General features: G+C 42.6%; 1 protein-coding gene across 1 annotated transcript; it reads right to left on the bottom strand.

The window, feature by feature from the left end:
- Positions 1 to 8,630: 8,630 nt before the first annotated feature.
- Positions 8,631 to 9,155, bottom strand: LOC147964845 (uncharacterized). The gene is made up of 2 exons (XM_087530180.1): positions 9,093 to 9,155; positions 8,631 to 8,984 (listed from the first exon to the last, which is right to left on the bottom strand). Exons 1-2 carry the CDS (start codon positions 9,153 to 9,155, stop codon positions 8,631 to 8,633), a joined length of 417 nt encoding a protein of 138 aa, XP_087386306.1.
- Between the last annotated feature and the right edge of the window lie 5,305 nt (positions 9,156 to 14,460).

Genomic DNA, 14,460 nt, shown 5'->3' with positions numbered 1-14,460 from the left:
TCATAATCTTCACGAGTAGCCTTAAGTTCTTCCTCCAGTTCTGTGATCCTAGTCATTTCCTTCTTTAGGTCTATCATTCCTGCGCACATCTGGTTCTCCCGGCGACGAATGTGTTGGTTTAACTCCTGGATGAAAGATGCAATTGATCTATCCTTCCTGGTGCTGATCATCTCCCATTACTCATCTCGGCGCCCACAAATCTGATAGATAGTATCCTTAAGCTCCTTATGATAAACTTCTCCAATGCGTCCCATGGTGATGTGAGCTGCCATACTCTTTCCTAGACTCCGGGTTGGTGCATCGAAGGAAAACTCTATGGGCTTAGTGACTGGCGCGAATGTCCTTCCTGGAACTTGAACTTGAATCATCCATCGCTCCTCTTCTGGTAAAGTGGCATTGTAAGTCCCGGTGAAGCTTGGTATTCCAATGTTCAGGTACCTAGTGACTTCCTTCAAGTGTCGTCCAAAAGGTGCTTCTTCATCCGGTTTTGCAAACTTGTTCCTTGCGTCCGCCATCCTAAAGAGTAGAAAATGGAGAGGAGTCAGAAATGAGAAGAGAATAGTGATCTAGGGCTTTAGCTTAGTGGTCGTGTCCTACACTCAGCGTGTGCTCTGATACCATCTTGTAGCGACCCGACCTCAAACGGTCAAGTCTCTATGCTTCAGTGTCATCCCTGGATCGGTAATGCTGACACACACAGTACTCGAGGATTTATAACAGAGTGGCAATCACACACTTATTACATCGAATGTCTCAAAAGAGAACTTATTACAGTAAATATGGCTTAAGGTCATCTAATACGATAACAACGGAAGGCTTGGAAGATAAAGTGAGTCCATCAACTCCAACGGCATAGCTGAGCTGGACGGCAACGACCTAACGTACCTTACACCTCGTCTGAAAAGTCTGCAACATAATACGTTGCAGCCCGAAAACGGGTCAGCACATGGAATATGCTGGCAAAGTAACATAGTAGAGCAAAGGCAGAATAATGCTATCACTACATGCATATTTGGCTGGTGGAAAGCTCTAGGTTATAGTTTTTGCGAAAAGCCAATTTTTTCCTACAACAAAGGAATAGATTTATTTAACTATCATGGTAGCTGAAACATCATTGAGAAGGTTCCTCCAACTCAATCCAAATTAAAGTAATTAACAACCCAACAATATTATTTTAGAGTGATGAGATACTTATGATACTCCAAGTACTAGATACTCAAGATGTCCATAACCAGGGACACGGCTAACCATTATTAGTTTATACACTTTGCAGAGGTTTGCGCACTTTTCCCCACAAGACTGGATCTCCTCCGTTGAATTTCTCGCACTACAGGGTGTTTGAGAAACGGATGACCGAGACACAGTCTTTCAGAAGCATTAACCCCTTACTCCGGGCAGACCATACCAACCTACATCCCTCTACCTATTGATCCACCTCTTCGGGAGCTTCATGCAACTTACTCAACTATGCTAGAGCCCATAATAGCTTGTGGATGCACACAGAAGTTTCTAGCATGAAAATATCCCGGTTCCCTTTGAGCCTGGGTGGCGGACCATAGGATTATCACACGGGTACTCCGGGATATCCTAGGACAACACTGGATTTCCCAGGTGCCCAACAAACAATCCACCCAGATGTGTATTCAAGTTGCCACCTTAAGTTGAACCATTAATTAACAATCTGACATCTGTCATGGATTTCACTCACCCAACCACGTCTACGAGCATAGCATAGCAATAAAAGCAATACGTAGAAGTAACTCCCAAGGGTTTGAATATAACAGGGCAATAGGTTCTACCTCATCAACTACTTCCCAACCCACATGTTAATCACATCCTAACCATGCAATGTTTGAGGATTGGAACTAATGCATAAAAACTGGGTGATAAAGGGGTATGATCAAAGTGTTACTTGCCTTGCTGATGATCCGCAAAACCTAGGGACTCGTAGTAGCATGCTTCGCACTCCGGGTGTTCTATCGCAAACAAACAATAGCATACATAAGCAATCAAGCAAAGAAACACGGGTAAAACTCAAATAAGAAGATCTAACCAGAAAGTTCAACTTAAGAACTCCGATTTGCGAAAAGAATCAAATCAAACGGAGCAACGAAACTCAAACTGCGAAAGAAACAAAATCCGTTTACTAATCTAGACTAAGGTCAAATTTTACAGTAGAAAAAGCTTGTTCAAGTTGGTTAAACGGAAAGAGGGTTTCGAGACGAAGATCTAGGGGCTTGAATCGCCTGATTCCGACAAACGACAGAAAAGATAAACTAAAACGAAAATCAGATCAGAAATCGCGATTGAAAATAATCGCGGAAAATCCGAGAAAAAGAAATCTGATGAACAGGCTAACGAACAAACGTTCGTTGTCTGTGGTTAACGAGTGAACGCCGTTCGTTAAAACGGACGTGCGGACGAACGTCCGCAAAGTAACTAAACCAACAAAAATGGGCGAACCGATTTATCCAAAAAAACTAGGGTTTCTAACAAAAACCAAACCGGGTTTTATAAAAAAGCCCGAACGACGCTTATACCTCCGGCGAGGATCCGGCGCGGCGGGGTGGCTCCGGCGAGTGGGGCGGGGCGGCGCGGGGCAGCGGCGACAAGCGGCGGCGGCGCGGCAGCGACGGCGCGAGGCGGGCGGCTTGCGGCGGCGGGTGGCGCGGGGCGGCTCAGGGTTCAAAGGGGGGGGCGACTTATAAGAGGAGGGGCGGCGGCGACTTGGGGGAGGGGGCAAGGCGGCGCGGGTGGAGTCCTGGCCGGACTCGGCTTGCGCCGGCTGTGTCCTGGCCGGAATCGGCGCGGGAGGCGGCGGCGGGGCAGGCGGGCCGGCGGCCTGGCTCGGTTGGGCCTTGGCCCAGTCGGGCGCTGTGCGTTTTTTAAATAATTTCACCGAAACCAAATAAATCCTAGAAAATAAAATCAAAATCAAAAAACGCCAAAACAAATTTTCACCGTCTAAATAAAATATTTAGAACATGATGAACGTTTTCTTGGCCCTAAAATGCAACTTTGAAAACGTGCAATTTTATTCTCATTCAAATAAAATAGCAATCAACTCCGGATAGAAATCAAATATTTGATTTTAATCTTTTTCCACCAATATTTCATTTATTTTGGAGAAGTCATATTATCTCCTCTCATATATTTTAATATGAAATATTTTCGGAGAGAAAAATAATTAAAACCAAAAATCCTTGTTTAAATATTTGATAAAACTCAAATATGAAGACAGGGAAATCCCCAACTCTCTCTGAGGGTCCTTGAGTTGCTTAGGATTTCGAGGATCAAGACAAAATGCAATAAAATATGATATGCAATGATGACCTATGTATAACATTCCAAACTGAAAATTTGGGATGTTACAGTTCTACAAATATAATCACCCAAGCGTTCAAGCATATAAGCATTATGTTTCAATTGTCTACAAACATAAGCATTGAAGTTTTCTTGTTTAACAATGAAGTTATCAAATTCGTCCAAGCATTAACTAGCAGACTTATTATAAGGAATATCACCTTCATCAAATCTATATTGAGGATTTACCTCTACTACCCATGTCGGAATATTAAGACCATGTATCTCTTCAATAGGCGGTAAATTCTTAACATCCTCAGCTTTAATACCTTTTTCTTTCATAGATTTCTTTGCCTCTTGCATATCTTCAGGACTAAGAAATAGAATACCTCTTTTCTTCGAAGTTGGCTTAGTTGGTGGTTCGGGAAGAGTCCAATCATCATCATTGCTCAATATATTATTCAACAGTTTTTCATCTTGCTCAACAGTTTGTTCCCTAAATACACAACCAGCACAACTATCTAGGTGGTCCCTAAATATCATGTATTTCATTTTTCTTGAGAGCATGATCAGGCAAAGCATTAAGTAATTGGAGAAGCCTCCCCAAGCTTGTGGGAGACTCTCTTCTTCAATTTGCGCAAAGTTAAATATTTCCTGTAAAGCAGCTTATTTCTTTTGAGCAGGAAAATATTTTTTAGATAAGTAATATATCATATCCTGGGGACTACGCACACAACCAGGAGTAAGATAATTAAACCATATCTTAGCATCACCCTTTAATGAGAAAGGAAACAACTGAAGAATATAGTTATATCAATTTTTTTCCTCATGAGCAAATAGGGTGGCTATATCATTCAATTTAGTAAGATGTGCCACAACAGTTTCAGATTCATAACCATGGAAAGGATCAGATTCAACCAAAGTAATTAACTCAGGATTGACATAGAATTCATAATCCTTATCATTAACAAAGATAGGTGAAGTTGTAAACTTAGGATCATATTGCATTCTAGCATTCAGAGATTTTTCTTCCAGCTTAGCTAATCGTTTCTTAAGATCATCTATATCATTGCAAGCAAAAAAGTATCTAGAAGTTTCTTCATCCATAATATAACCCTCAGGTACCTTAGGCAATTCATATATAGGGGAGAATAATAATCTTCAATTTCAACAATATCATCAGTTTCAGTAATTTCATTCTCTCTAACTCTAGCAAGTTGTTCATCAAGAAATTCACCTAGTGGCACAGTGTTATCAAGCAAAGCAGTAGTATCATCATAAGCATAATGCATAGCAGAAGTGGCATCATCAATAATATGCGACATATCGGAATCAATAGCAGGTGTAGGTGTCGCAAGTTTACATAAAACAGAAGGTGAATCAAGTGCAGAGCTAGATGGCAGATCCTTACTTCCCCTCGTAGTAGAGAGATATATCTTGGTTTTGTTGTCTTTCATATTCCTCATAGTGATCAACATATATAAATGCCAAGTGACTCAGAGAATAGAGCTATGCCCCCGGCAACGGCACCATAAAAAGGTCTTGATAACCCACTAGTATAGGGGATCACAACTATTTTCGAGGGTAGAGTATTCAACCCAAAATTATTGATTCAACACAAGGGAAGCCAAAGAATATTCTCAAGTATTAACAGCTGAGTTGTCAATTCAACCACACCTGAAAGTCTTAATATCTGCAACAAAGTATTTAGTAGCAAAGTAGTATGGAAGTAACAGTAATGGTGGAAAAAGTAACAGCCGCAGTTTTGTAACAATCGCAACAGTGGCAACGAAAAAGTAACTTAGCAAATATCAATATGAAACAAACTCGTAGGCAATGGATTAGTGATGGATAATTATGTCGGATGGCATTCATCATGCAACAGTTATAACCTAGGGTGACATAGAACTAGCTCCAATTCATCAATATAGTGTAGGCATGTATTATGTATATAGTCATATGTGCTTATGGAAAAGAACTTGCATGACATCTTTTGTCCTACACTCCCGTGGCAGCGGGGTCCCAATGGAAACTAAGGGATATTAAGGCCTCCTTTCAATAGAGAACCGGAACAAAGCATTAGCACTTAGTGAATACATGAACTCCTCAAAGTACGGTAATCACCGGAAAGAATCCCAATTATTGTCACCTTGGGGTATGCGGATCATAACTCATAGTAGGTGTCTACAACTTGCAAGATCGGATCAAGAACACAAATATATTCATGAAAACATAATTGGTTCAGATCTAAAATCATGGCACTCGGGCCGTAGTGACAAGCATTAAGCATCGCAAAGTCATAGCAACATTAATCTCAGAATATAGTGGATACTAGGGATTAAACCCTAACAAAACTAACTCTGTTCCATGATAAATCTCATCCAACCCATCACCGTCCAACACGCCTACGATGGAATTACTCACGCACGGCGGTGAGCATCATGAAATTGGTGATGGAGAAAGGTTGGTGATGATGATGGCGACGATTTCCCCTCTCCGGAGCCCCAAACGGACTGCAAATCTGCCATCCTAATGAAGAACGGGGGGTGATGGCGGCTCTGTACCATAAAACGTGATGAATCCTTCTCTCTGATTGTTTTCTCCCTGAACGTGAATATATAGAGTTGGAGTTGTGGTCGGTGGAGGTCCAGGGGACCCACAAGGCAGGGGGGCGCGGCCCCCACCCTTGTGTACAGCTGGTGGATCCCCTCTGGTTGATTCTTTCGCCAATAATTTTTATTTATTCCAAAAATATTCTCCGTAAATGTTCAAGTCATTATGAGAACTTTTATTCCTACACAAAAATAACACCAAGGCAATTCTGCTGAAAACAACGACAGTGCGGGTTAGTTCCATTCAAATGATGCAAATTAGAGTCCAAAACCAGGGCAAAAGAGTTTGGAAAAGTAGATTCGATGGATACGTATCAATCCGCGAGCGTTGGGATATGGCGATGGCCTCGACATCCTCCTTTCTTGGCCCTCTAGAGGTGTGGATTGCTGTTGCGACTAGTTTAATTCCTTCCTATGTGGCTGGGGGGCTAACGTAAGAAGCGTGGATAAGGCCCTCCGTGTGCAATTGTAGCCGAGCTAGCATATTTGGATGACCAAGCTGATCAATTGGTGTTGTCTCAACCAGAATGGAGCAATGCTATGCTACTGAGGAGAAGGTCCTCTCCATCCTTAGTGCAGAGGCATGAGCAGGGGCTACTCTTAAGCCAGGACGAAATCACTAAACATATTTACGATTTCTATTTTTTAAACCCAAAACTTAATTCATTGGAAATAAGCAATAACCGTTTATGAGGATGGGTACAATTTCATTTAATGGCACCTCAAACAAATCAAGAGTTACAGAAAATCTAGTAAAACTAGCGTGCTCCTGAGCAACTTTATTTGCTTCTCTATTACAGTGTTTGGACTTAGTAATAGGGAAATCACAAGAAAAATGGAAACAATCATAAAAAATTGCCGCCGCAGTGCCTGCCGACCCGTTCTCCATCCTTCATGGTATCGGTCACCTCCGTATTGTCCTTTGCACATGTGATAAACCAAATTTGAGAGCCAAAGCTTCAGTCGGTAGGACATCCACATAGCAATCTATCTTCCCATCCCCCCCGGCGATAAATCAACATTTGCAGACGCTTAGTACCGCCCCAACGTGCCCCCAAGCATGTCATGGTGAAAAGAAATATCAACATTAAGTTTAATAAAACCCATTGGAGGGAAAAACTTTGAGAGGAGGTAGTAACAAAGTTAGCCGTAAGAGCTAGTATCCCCATAGAAATCTGGGACACATTGTGAGTTGTCTCCTTGTGCACCAATTTTCTCCTTTCCCACCAAAAATACCAGGCTGGGATAGCAATCATGTCACTCACGTTCTTATGACTCATAATACACAATTCTTGTTCTGGAAGAAGAAATAAATCTCCAGCACCGCCTCACCAGCTCGATCAACTTCACAGTGACAGAGCAAAATACCGTCAGATCCCTCGGTAGGGTTCATGATGAGATCGGAAGTACCAGAATGGAGTCTGCACACACAGTTTACCCAGGTTCGGGCCTTCGAAGAGTATACCCTACATCCCGCTTCTTCTTGTTATTCATGGTGAGGGGATACCTTTTGCAGAGGATTACAATGGTGTATGAGATTGTTACTGTGAGTTCGGATATAAGATTGGATGACGAATGAAGCCCCAGACCTCCCTTTATATAGATAGGAGAGGTTTAGGGTTTACATAGGGGTAGGTTAGATCTACTACACCACCGTCTTCCAAGCTTGGAGAGCATGAAGGTCATCTCCACTTCTTTAGGCCTTCCCCTGCCCTAGGCTTAGTGGGCCCCGTCGACTGGGCGAGGCTGGGCTCCCTTACGTCAGGTACCCCGGGTACAGGACCCTGTGGCCCCTGAGCGCGGCGGAGGTCAAGAGTCACTATTGCATGTGCTGCTAACGCGACACATGAATTAGAGATCCTTCGACGAAACTGTGTGTGATGCATGCATCGCGAATGGGGTCATAATAAAACCATCACCAATAAGACAAATTGTGTGCGATTGTAGAGACATCAAGCACGATTCTGATTAGAGTTGCGTGTGCGATACGTGGCATACAGTTGTTCCATATGAACTGTTTGTGATGAGCCAGACGGTCAGCCAGATCAAGGTGTGTGTGTGTGTGCATGTGTGTGTGATATACGACATACAATTCACTTGGATGAACTGTTTGCGACTAGCCAATACAACAGAAATGGTCAGCTAGATCAAGGTGTGTGTGATATGTGGCACGCAATTCACTCGGGTGAACTATTTGCGATTAGCCAACACAACATAAATGGTCAGCCAGATCAAGGTGTGTGCAATAGTCGACATATAGTTCACCCGAATGAACTGTTTGTGATGAGCCAAAACAACAGAAACAACTTAACAAGATGTGCGTGATACGCGGCAAACATGTCAGTAATCAGAAAATACGTGGGAAGATAGATAGAAACACAACTGATTCCTGCTAACAAGCCGTGTGTATTGTGGGCAAACACTTGTTGGTATACAATTGTCATATGAAATCATCACCGATGGGTTCCCTAGTTTAGTCTGTGTGTGATGTGATTTACTCTGTCTGCACAACATCTACACTCTATCTACAGAACAACAACATATATACTTATAAGAACATGATTGCATAACCAAATTAACGTCCAATTACATAAGTGACTACACACATAACATTTGCACATACAAAAGTAAATAATTACATGCATACTAAAGTAGGAGAAATGATCATCTAATCATATACTTCTTGTTGTGACGACGCTTGCCATTACTCTGCTTCTAGCTAGATACCTGGCCATTTTGGGGAAGAAGGAGGCACTTCCTCATGTCAACGATCCGCCTGTACATCTCGTAGTTCGTGTATGCCTCTTTGGCCGCATACACGATATGAGCTTCGTCAAGTTTCTCCATCCAGGCCGAGTGCCAGGCACGCTTGTCCTTGTTGCAGCAATTCTTCATGTATCTGTAGTAGGGGTCGATGATGGCCTCGATGAGGTGAACTAGTGAGTCCTTCTGACACTTCTTGTTGCCCCAGATCTTGTATTGGCCATGGATGTCAACAAGATTCTGGTAGGTGATGCCTGAATTCTTAAGCACCTTTACATGGTTGATGATGTCCACCGTAGCAAAAATCTAGTGGGGGATGTTGACAAACCCGACGAAACACTCGCAAGGCCTTGTGGCCAAGCAGTAGTGGTAGATGAGGACGTGATTGCACGCACACATCTGGGCAACGGTGACCTTATGATGAGACCCGACACGAGCGCAGGTGTACTCGAGGTTGAACCCGACCACCTTGTACATCTCTAATGACCCACAAGTATAGGGGATCAATTGTAGCTCTTTTCGATAACTAAGAGTGACGAACCCAACGAGGGGCGGAAGGAAATGACAAGTGGTTTTAACCAAGGTAATGTCTGCAAGTGCGGAAATTGTAAGTAGCGGAGTAGTTTCATAGCAAGATAATTTGTAACGAGCAAGTGATGGTAGTAGTAACAAAAGTGCAGGAAAGTAGCCCAATCCTTTTGAGGCAAAGGACATGCCAAAACGGTCTCTTATGATAAGCAAAGCGTTCTTGAGGGTACACGGGAATTTCATCTAGTCACTTTCATCATGTTGGTTCGATTTGTGTTCGCTACTTTGATAATTTGATATGTGGGTGGACCGGTGCTTAGGTGCCGTTCTTACTTGAACAAACCTCCTACTTATGATTAACCCTCCCACAAGCATCCGCAACTAAGAGAAAAGTATTAATAATAAATTCTAACCATAGCATTAAACTTTTGGATCCAATCGGTCCCTTACGGAATAGCGCATAAACTAGGGTTTAAGATTCTATCACTCTCGCAACCCATCATCTAATTGCTACTCCACAATGCATTCCCTTAGGCCCAAATATGGTGAAGTGTCATGTAGTCAACGTTCACATGACACCACTAAGGGAATCACAACATACATACTATCAAAATATGGAACACATATCAAGTTCACATGATTACTTGCAACATGATTTCTCCCGTGACATCAACAAAAAAAGTAACTACTCAAAAATAATAATCATGCTCAAGATCAGAGGGGTATTAAATAGCACAATGGATCTGAACATATAATCTTCCACCAAATAAACCATATAGTAATCAACTACAAGATGTAATCAATACAACTAGTCACCAACAAGTACCAATCTATAGTTCCGGTAACAAGATTGAACACAAGAGATGAACTATGGTTTGAGTGGAGATGGTGCTGTTGAAGATGTTGATGGAGATTGCCCTCCCCAAGATGGGAGAGTTGTTGGTGATGATGATGACAATGATTTCTCCCTCCGGGAGGGAAGTTCCCCCGGCGGAATCGCTCCGCGGGAGGGCAAAAGTGCTCTTGCCCAAGTTCTGCCTCGAGGCGGTGGCGCTCCGTCCCGAAAGTCCTCTCCTTATTTTTTCTAGGTCAAAATGACTTATATACCAGAAGATGGGCACTGGAAGTGGGCCGAGGAGAGCACAACCCACCAGGGCGCGCATGGGCTCCCTAGCGTGCGCAGGTGGGTTGTGCCCACCTGGTGGGCCCCCTCTGGTACTTATTGGCTCCAATATTCCTCATATATTCATAAAAAATCCTCGTGAAGGTTCATCTCATTTGGAGTTGTGCAGAATAAGTAGCCTGACGTAGCTTTTTTAGGTCCAGATTTCCAACTGTCGGAATTCCCCCTCTTGGTGTATACCTTGCATATTATGAGAGAAAATGCATTAGAATTACTCCAAAAAGCTTTATTATGGATAAAAACATCATAAATAATAGTAAGAAAACATGATCCAAAATGGACGTATCAACTCCCCCAAGCTTATAGTTTCGCCTCCCAACATATTCACCTCAAGGGTGATCTCAACAATAATAACTCATGCTATCTATATTCAAGTGGACATATGTGCCTAGATCTTTACTCACCACATGATGCTTGCCAAAGGACAAAAAATAAAAAGGAATAGAAGGAAAACTTTGACTCTTGGCATAAAAGTAAATACATAAAAGTAAAAGATAGGCCCTTCACAGAGGGAATTAGAGGTTGCCTGTGGCGACCCGACCCGAATGGATCAAGTCTACTATGCTCGGGTGTCATCCCTGGATCAGTAATGCTGACACCACACAGTACATCGAAGGATTTATAGCAGAGTGGCAATCACACATTTATTACAACGTTGTCTCAAAGAGAACTTATTACAATAAATATGGCTTAAGGCCATCTAGTGTTGATAACAGCGGAAGACTTGGAAGATAAATGGGTCCATCAACTCCAACAGCATCACTGAGTATAGGGCCACGACCTAAAAACACCTTACTCGTCGTCTGAAAAGTCTGCAACATAAGAAGTTGCAGCCCGAGAACGGGTCAGCACATGGAATATGCTGGCAAAGTAACACATAGAGAGTAATGGAATGAAACAGCTATACTATATGCATATATTGCTGGTGGAAAGCTCTATGGTTACAGTTTTGCGTAAAGCCAGTTTTCCCTACTTCAAAGGAATAAATTTATTTAACTATCATGGTGGTTGTTAAACATTGAGAATGGTTGACAGCATTCTCAATCCCAATTGAAAATAATTAAAACCCAACAACATTAATTAGAAGTAACATGTTGAGATTCACATGATATTCAAGTACTAGATACTCAAGTTGTCCATAACCGGGGACACGGCTAGTCATGATTAGTTTGTACACTCTGCAGAGGTTTGCACACTTTTCCCCACAAGACTCGATCGCCTCCGTTTGGTTTCTCGCACTACAGGGTGTTTGAGAAGACGGATGATCGAGACATAGTCTTTCAGAAGCGCTAGCACCTTACGATGGATAGACCGGTACACCTACATCCCCTACATCTGCTAGTCTACCCTGTAAGAGTTCGAACGACTTAGTCAACTATGCCAGAGCCCATAATGGCTTGTGGCTGCACACGGAAGTTACTAGCATGAATGATCTTATGATCCCTTTGAGCCTGGGTGGCGGTCCAAAATAAAACTGGCAAGTCCTGATAGACATCAGGTGCCTCAATCCACCCAGATGTGTGTTTAAGTTGCCACCTTAGATAAACCATTAATTAACAATACTCACATCTGTCATGGATATCACTCACCCAATCCACGTCTACTAGCATAGCATGGCATAATAAGCAAACGTAGAAGTAACTCCCAAAGGTTTCATAATAATACAGGTAATAGGTACTACCTCATCTACTTACCATCCCACAGTTTAATTAGATCCTAATCATGCAATGTGAGAGGATTGATCTAATGCAAGAAAACATGGGTTGTAGAAAAGGTATGATCAAAGTGTTACTTGCCTTGCTGATGATCCGCGAGACCTAGGGTTTCGAAGTAACAGGCGGCGCAATCCGGGTAATCTATCGCAGACAAACAACAAGCATACTATAAGTACACATCTAATGCAGAGGTAAAACTCGAACAAGAGATCGAACCAGGTACTTCGACTTAAGAACTCCGGTTGCAAAGAAAAAAAACGAACCGAACAAAGAAACGGAAAACAAATGGCGGAAGAAAACAACTCGGTTCTAGCAAGTTGAATCTAGGTCAAATTTTACCGGGGCAAAAACTTGTTCAAGTTGATTAGACGGAACGGCGGTTTCGAAACGAAACTCCAGGCGCTTGAATCACCTGATTCCGATAAACGAGCGAGAAGATAAACTAGAACGAAGATCGGATCTGAGATCGCGATCGCGGAATAAATCCGACGAGAAGAAAAAGAAGAACGGTTAAACGAACGGACGTCGTTAACCTAGAAGAATCCGGTGATCACATTCGTTAGGATGAACGGTCCGGCGAACGGTCCAAAGGCAACTAAATCGGATAAGAAAACGAATCCGATCTAGGGTTTCGGAGAAGAAAACCAAAACGAAAGACCGATCTAGAAAACCGGAACGGTTTAGAGAAGAACCGAAAGAAAACGAATCGGAAGAGAAGAAAAGAATCGGAACGATTAGAAGAAAATGATCCGAGGAAAAGAGACGCGGGGCAACCTCGGCGAGGTCTCCGGCGAACGGGGCTCCGGCGGCGTGGGCGAGGTGCGGCGGCGGCGTGGGCAAGGTGTGGCGGCGGCGCGGGTGAGGGGCGCGGCGGGGCTGCGCGCTGCTTCGTGCTGCGGCTTGAGGTGAGGAGAGGGCTTGGGGTTTGATTTGATGGGTTTAGAGGGGGGTGTTGGGGTATTTATATTGGGGAGGGGTGAGATTACTTGGGGTAGGGGGCAAGGAATTAGACTAGGAATAGGAATAGGAAAACGAAACAAAGGAAAGGGGATGGGCTAACCGGCCAGAGTCCTTTTTGGACTCGGCTTGAGCGAGGCGAGGCGGCGGCCTGGCTGGCGCCTGGCGCTAGCGCGCGCGGCTGGGAGGAGGCCGGCTGGCTGGGCCTTTGGCCCGGCTGGCCTGCGGGTTTTTTTTTAAAACGGTTTCGCGCGCAGAAAAACACAGAAAAGAAAATCTAAACGGGCTCCAAAATTCCTAAAGTAAATTTTCCCCGACTCCTAAAAATGAGCCGAACAAAATGAACTTTTCTCCGGGCCTAAAATACAATTTTCGAAAACACGCATTTTTCCCTATCCAAATAAAATGCAAATAAAACTCCGGCAAAACCAAAACTTGATCTATTCATTAAATCTTCATTTTTCCTCAATTTTGGGAAAGTCATATTATTCCCTCTCTCATATTTTGACACCGGAAAAATAATTGAAGATAAAATAAATAAATCAAATGATCCTCTTTTCGGAATTCGAGAAAACTCTCAAATATGAAAATAACGAAATCTCCAACTCTCTCCGAAGGTCCTCGAGTTGCGTGAAATTTCCAGGATCAACCAAAATGCATGAAAATATGATATGCATGATGATCTAGTGTATAACATACCAAATTGCAAATTTGGGATGTTACGTTGCCATGCGCTTATTTGTTTGTATGCTCAACCCCTTAGTGCAAAAGAACATCACGTTACATTGCCCCTTGTGATAGCGACCTTTATTATGCAGTCTGTCGCTTTTATTCTTCACCACCACAAGTTCGTGCAACGCTCAATTTTCTCTTACACTAAATGATCTCACACTTTTAGAAGCAATTTTTATTGCCTTTTCGCACCGATGACAACTTATTTGAGGGATCTTGCTCAATCCCTAGGTAGGTATGGTGGGCACTTGAAAATAAGATTTGGTTTTAAGGGTTTTTGGATGCACACGTAGTATCTCTACTTAGCGCGGAATTTTTGGCTAGCAAAGATAGGGGGGAAACACCACATGTTGAAGGATCTATGACAATATGACTTCTATGTGAATATAAACAAACATAAATCATTAAGTTGTCTTCCTCGTCCAACATCAACAATTTTGGCATATAATATTCTGATGAGGGCTCACAATCACAAAAGATTTCTGGGATAGTATATTTATATGCGAATCTTCTCTTCCCTTATTAATTATTTCATGAGTTGTATCATTGATTAATGCTATGTTTGTCAATCTCTAATAAAATTTTCTACTTATACTTTTCCTTATGTGGTGCCATCACCTACCATAGGATTAGTATATAATCTTTTCTTTATTTATTTCCTTTCTCT

This window comes from Triticum urartu, chromosome 6A (assembly GCF_056163025.1).
Source record: "Triticum urartu cultivar PI428250 chromosome 6A, HENAU_Tu73, whole genome shotgun sequence".
NCBI classification, from domain to species: domain Eukaryota; kingdom Viridiplantae; phylum Streptophyta; class Magnoliopsida; order Poales; family Poaceae; genus Triticum; species Triticum urartu.
Note: the sequence above shows the minus strand (reverse complement) of the source record. Positions and strands in the feature narration are given on the sequence as shown.

What these genes read in the sequence shown, in the direction of transcription:
- LOC147964845 (XM_087530180.1), bottom strand. Translation starts at nt 9,155, where the DNA reads ATGTACAAGGTGGTCGGGTTCAACCTCGAGTACACCTGCGCTCGTGTC. An exon ending in GTGTCGGGTCTCATCATAAG is followed by an intron (nt 8,985 to 9,092) that starts GTCACCGTTGCC and finishes ATCCCCCACTAG; the next exon opens with ATTTTTGCTACGGTGGACAT.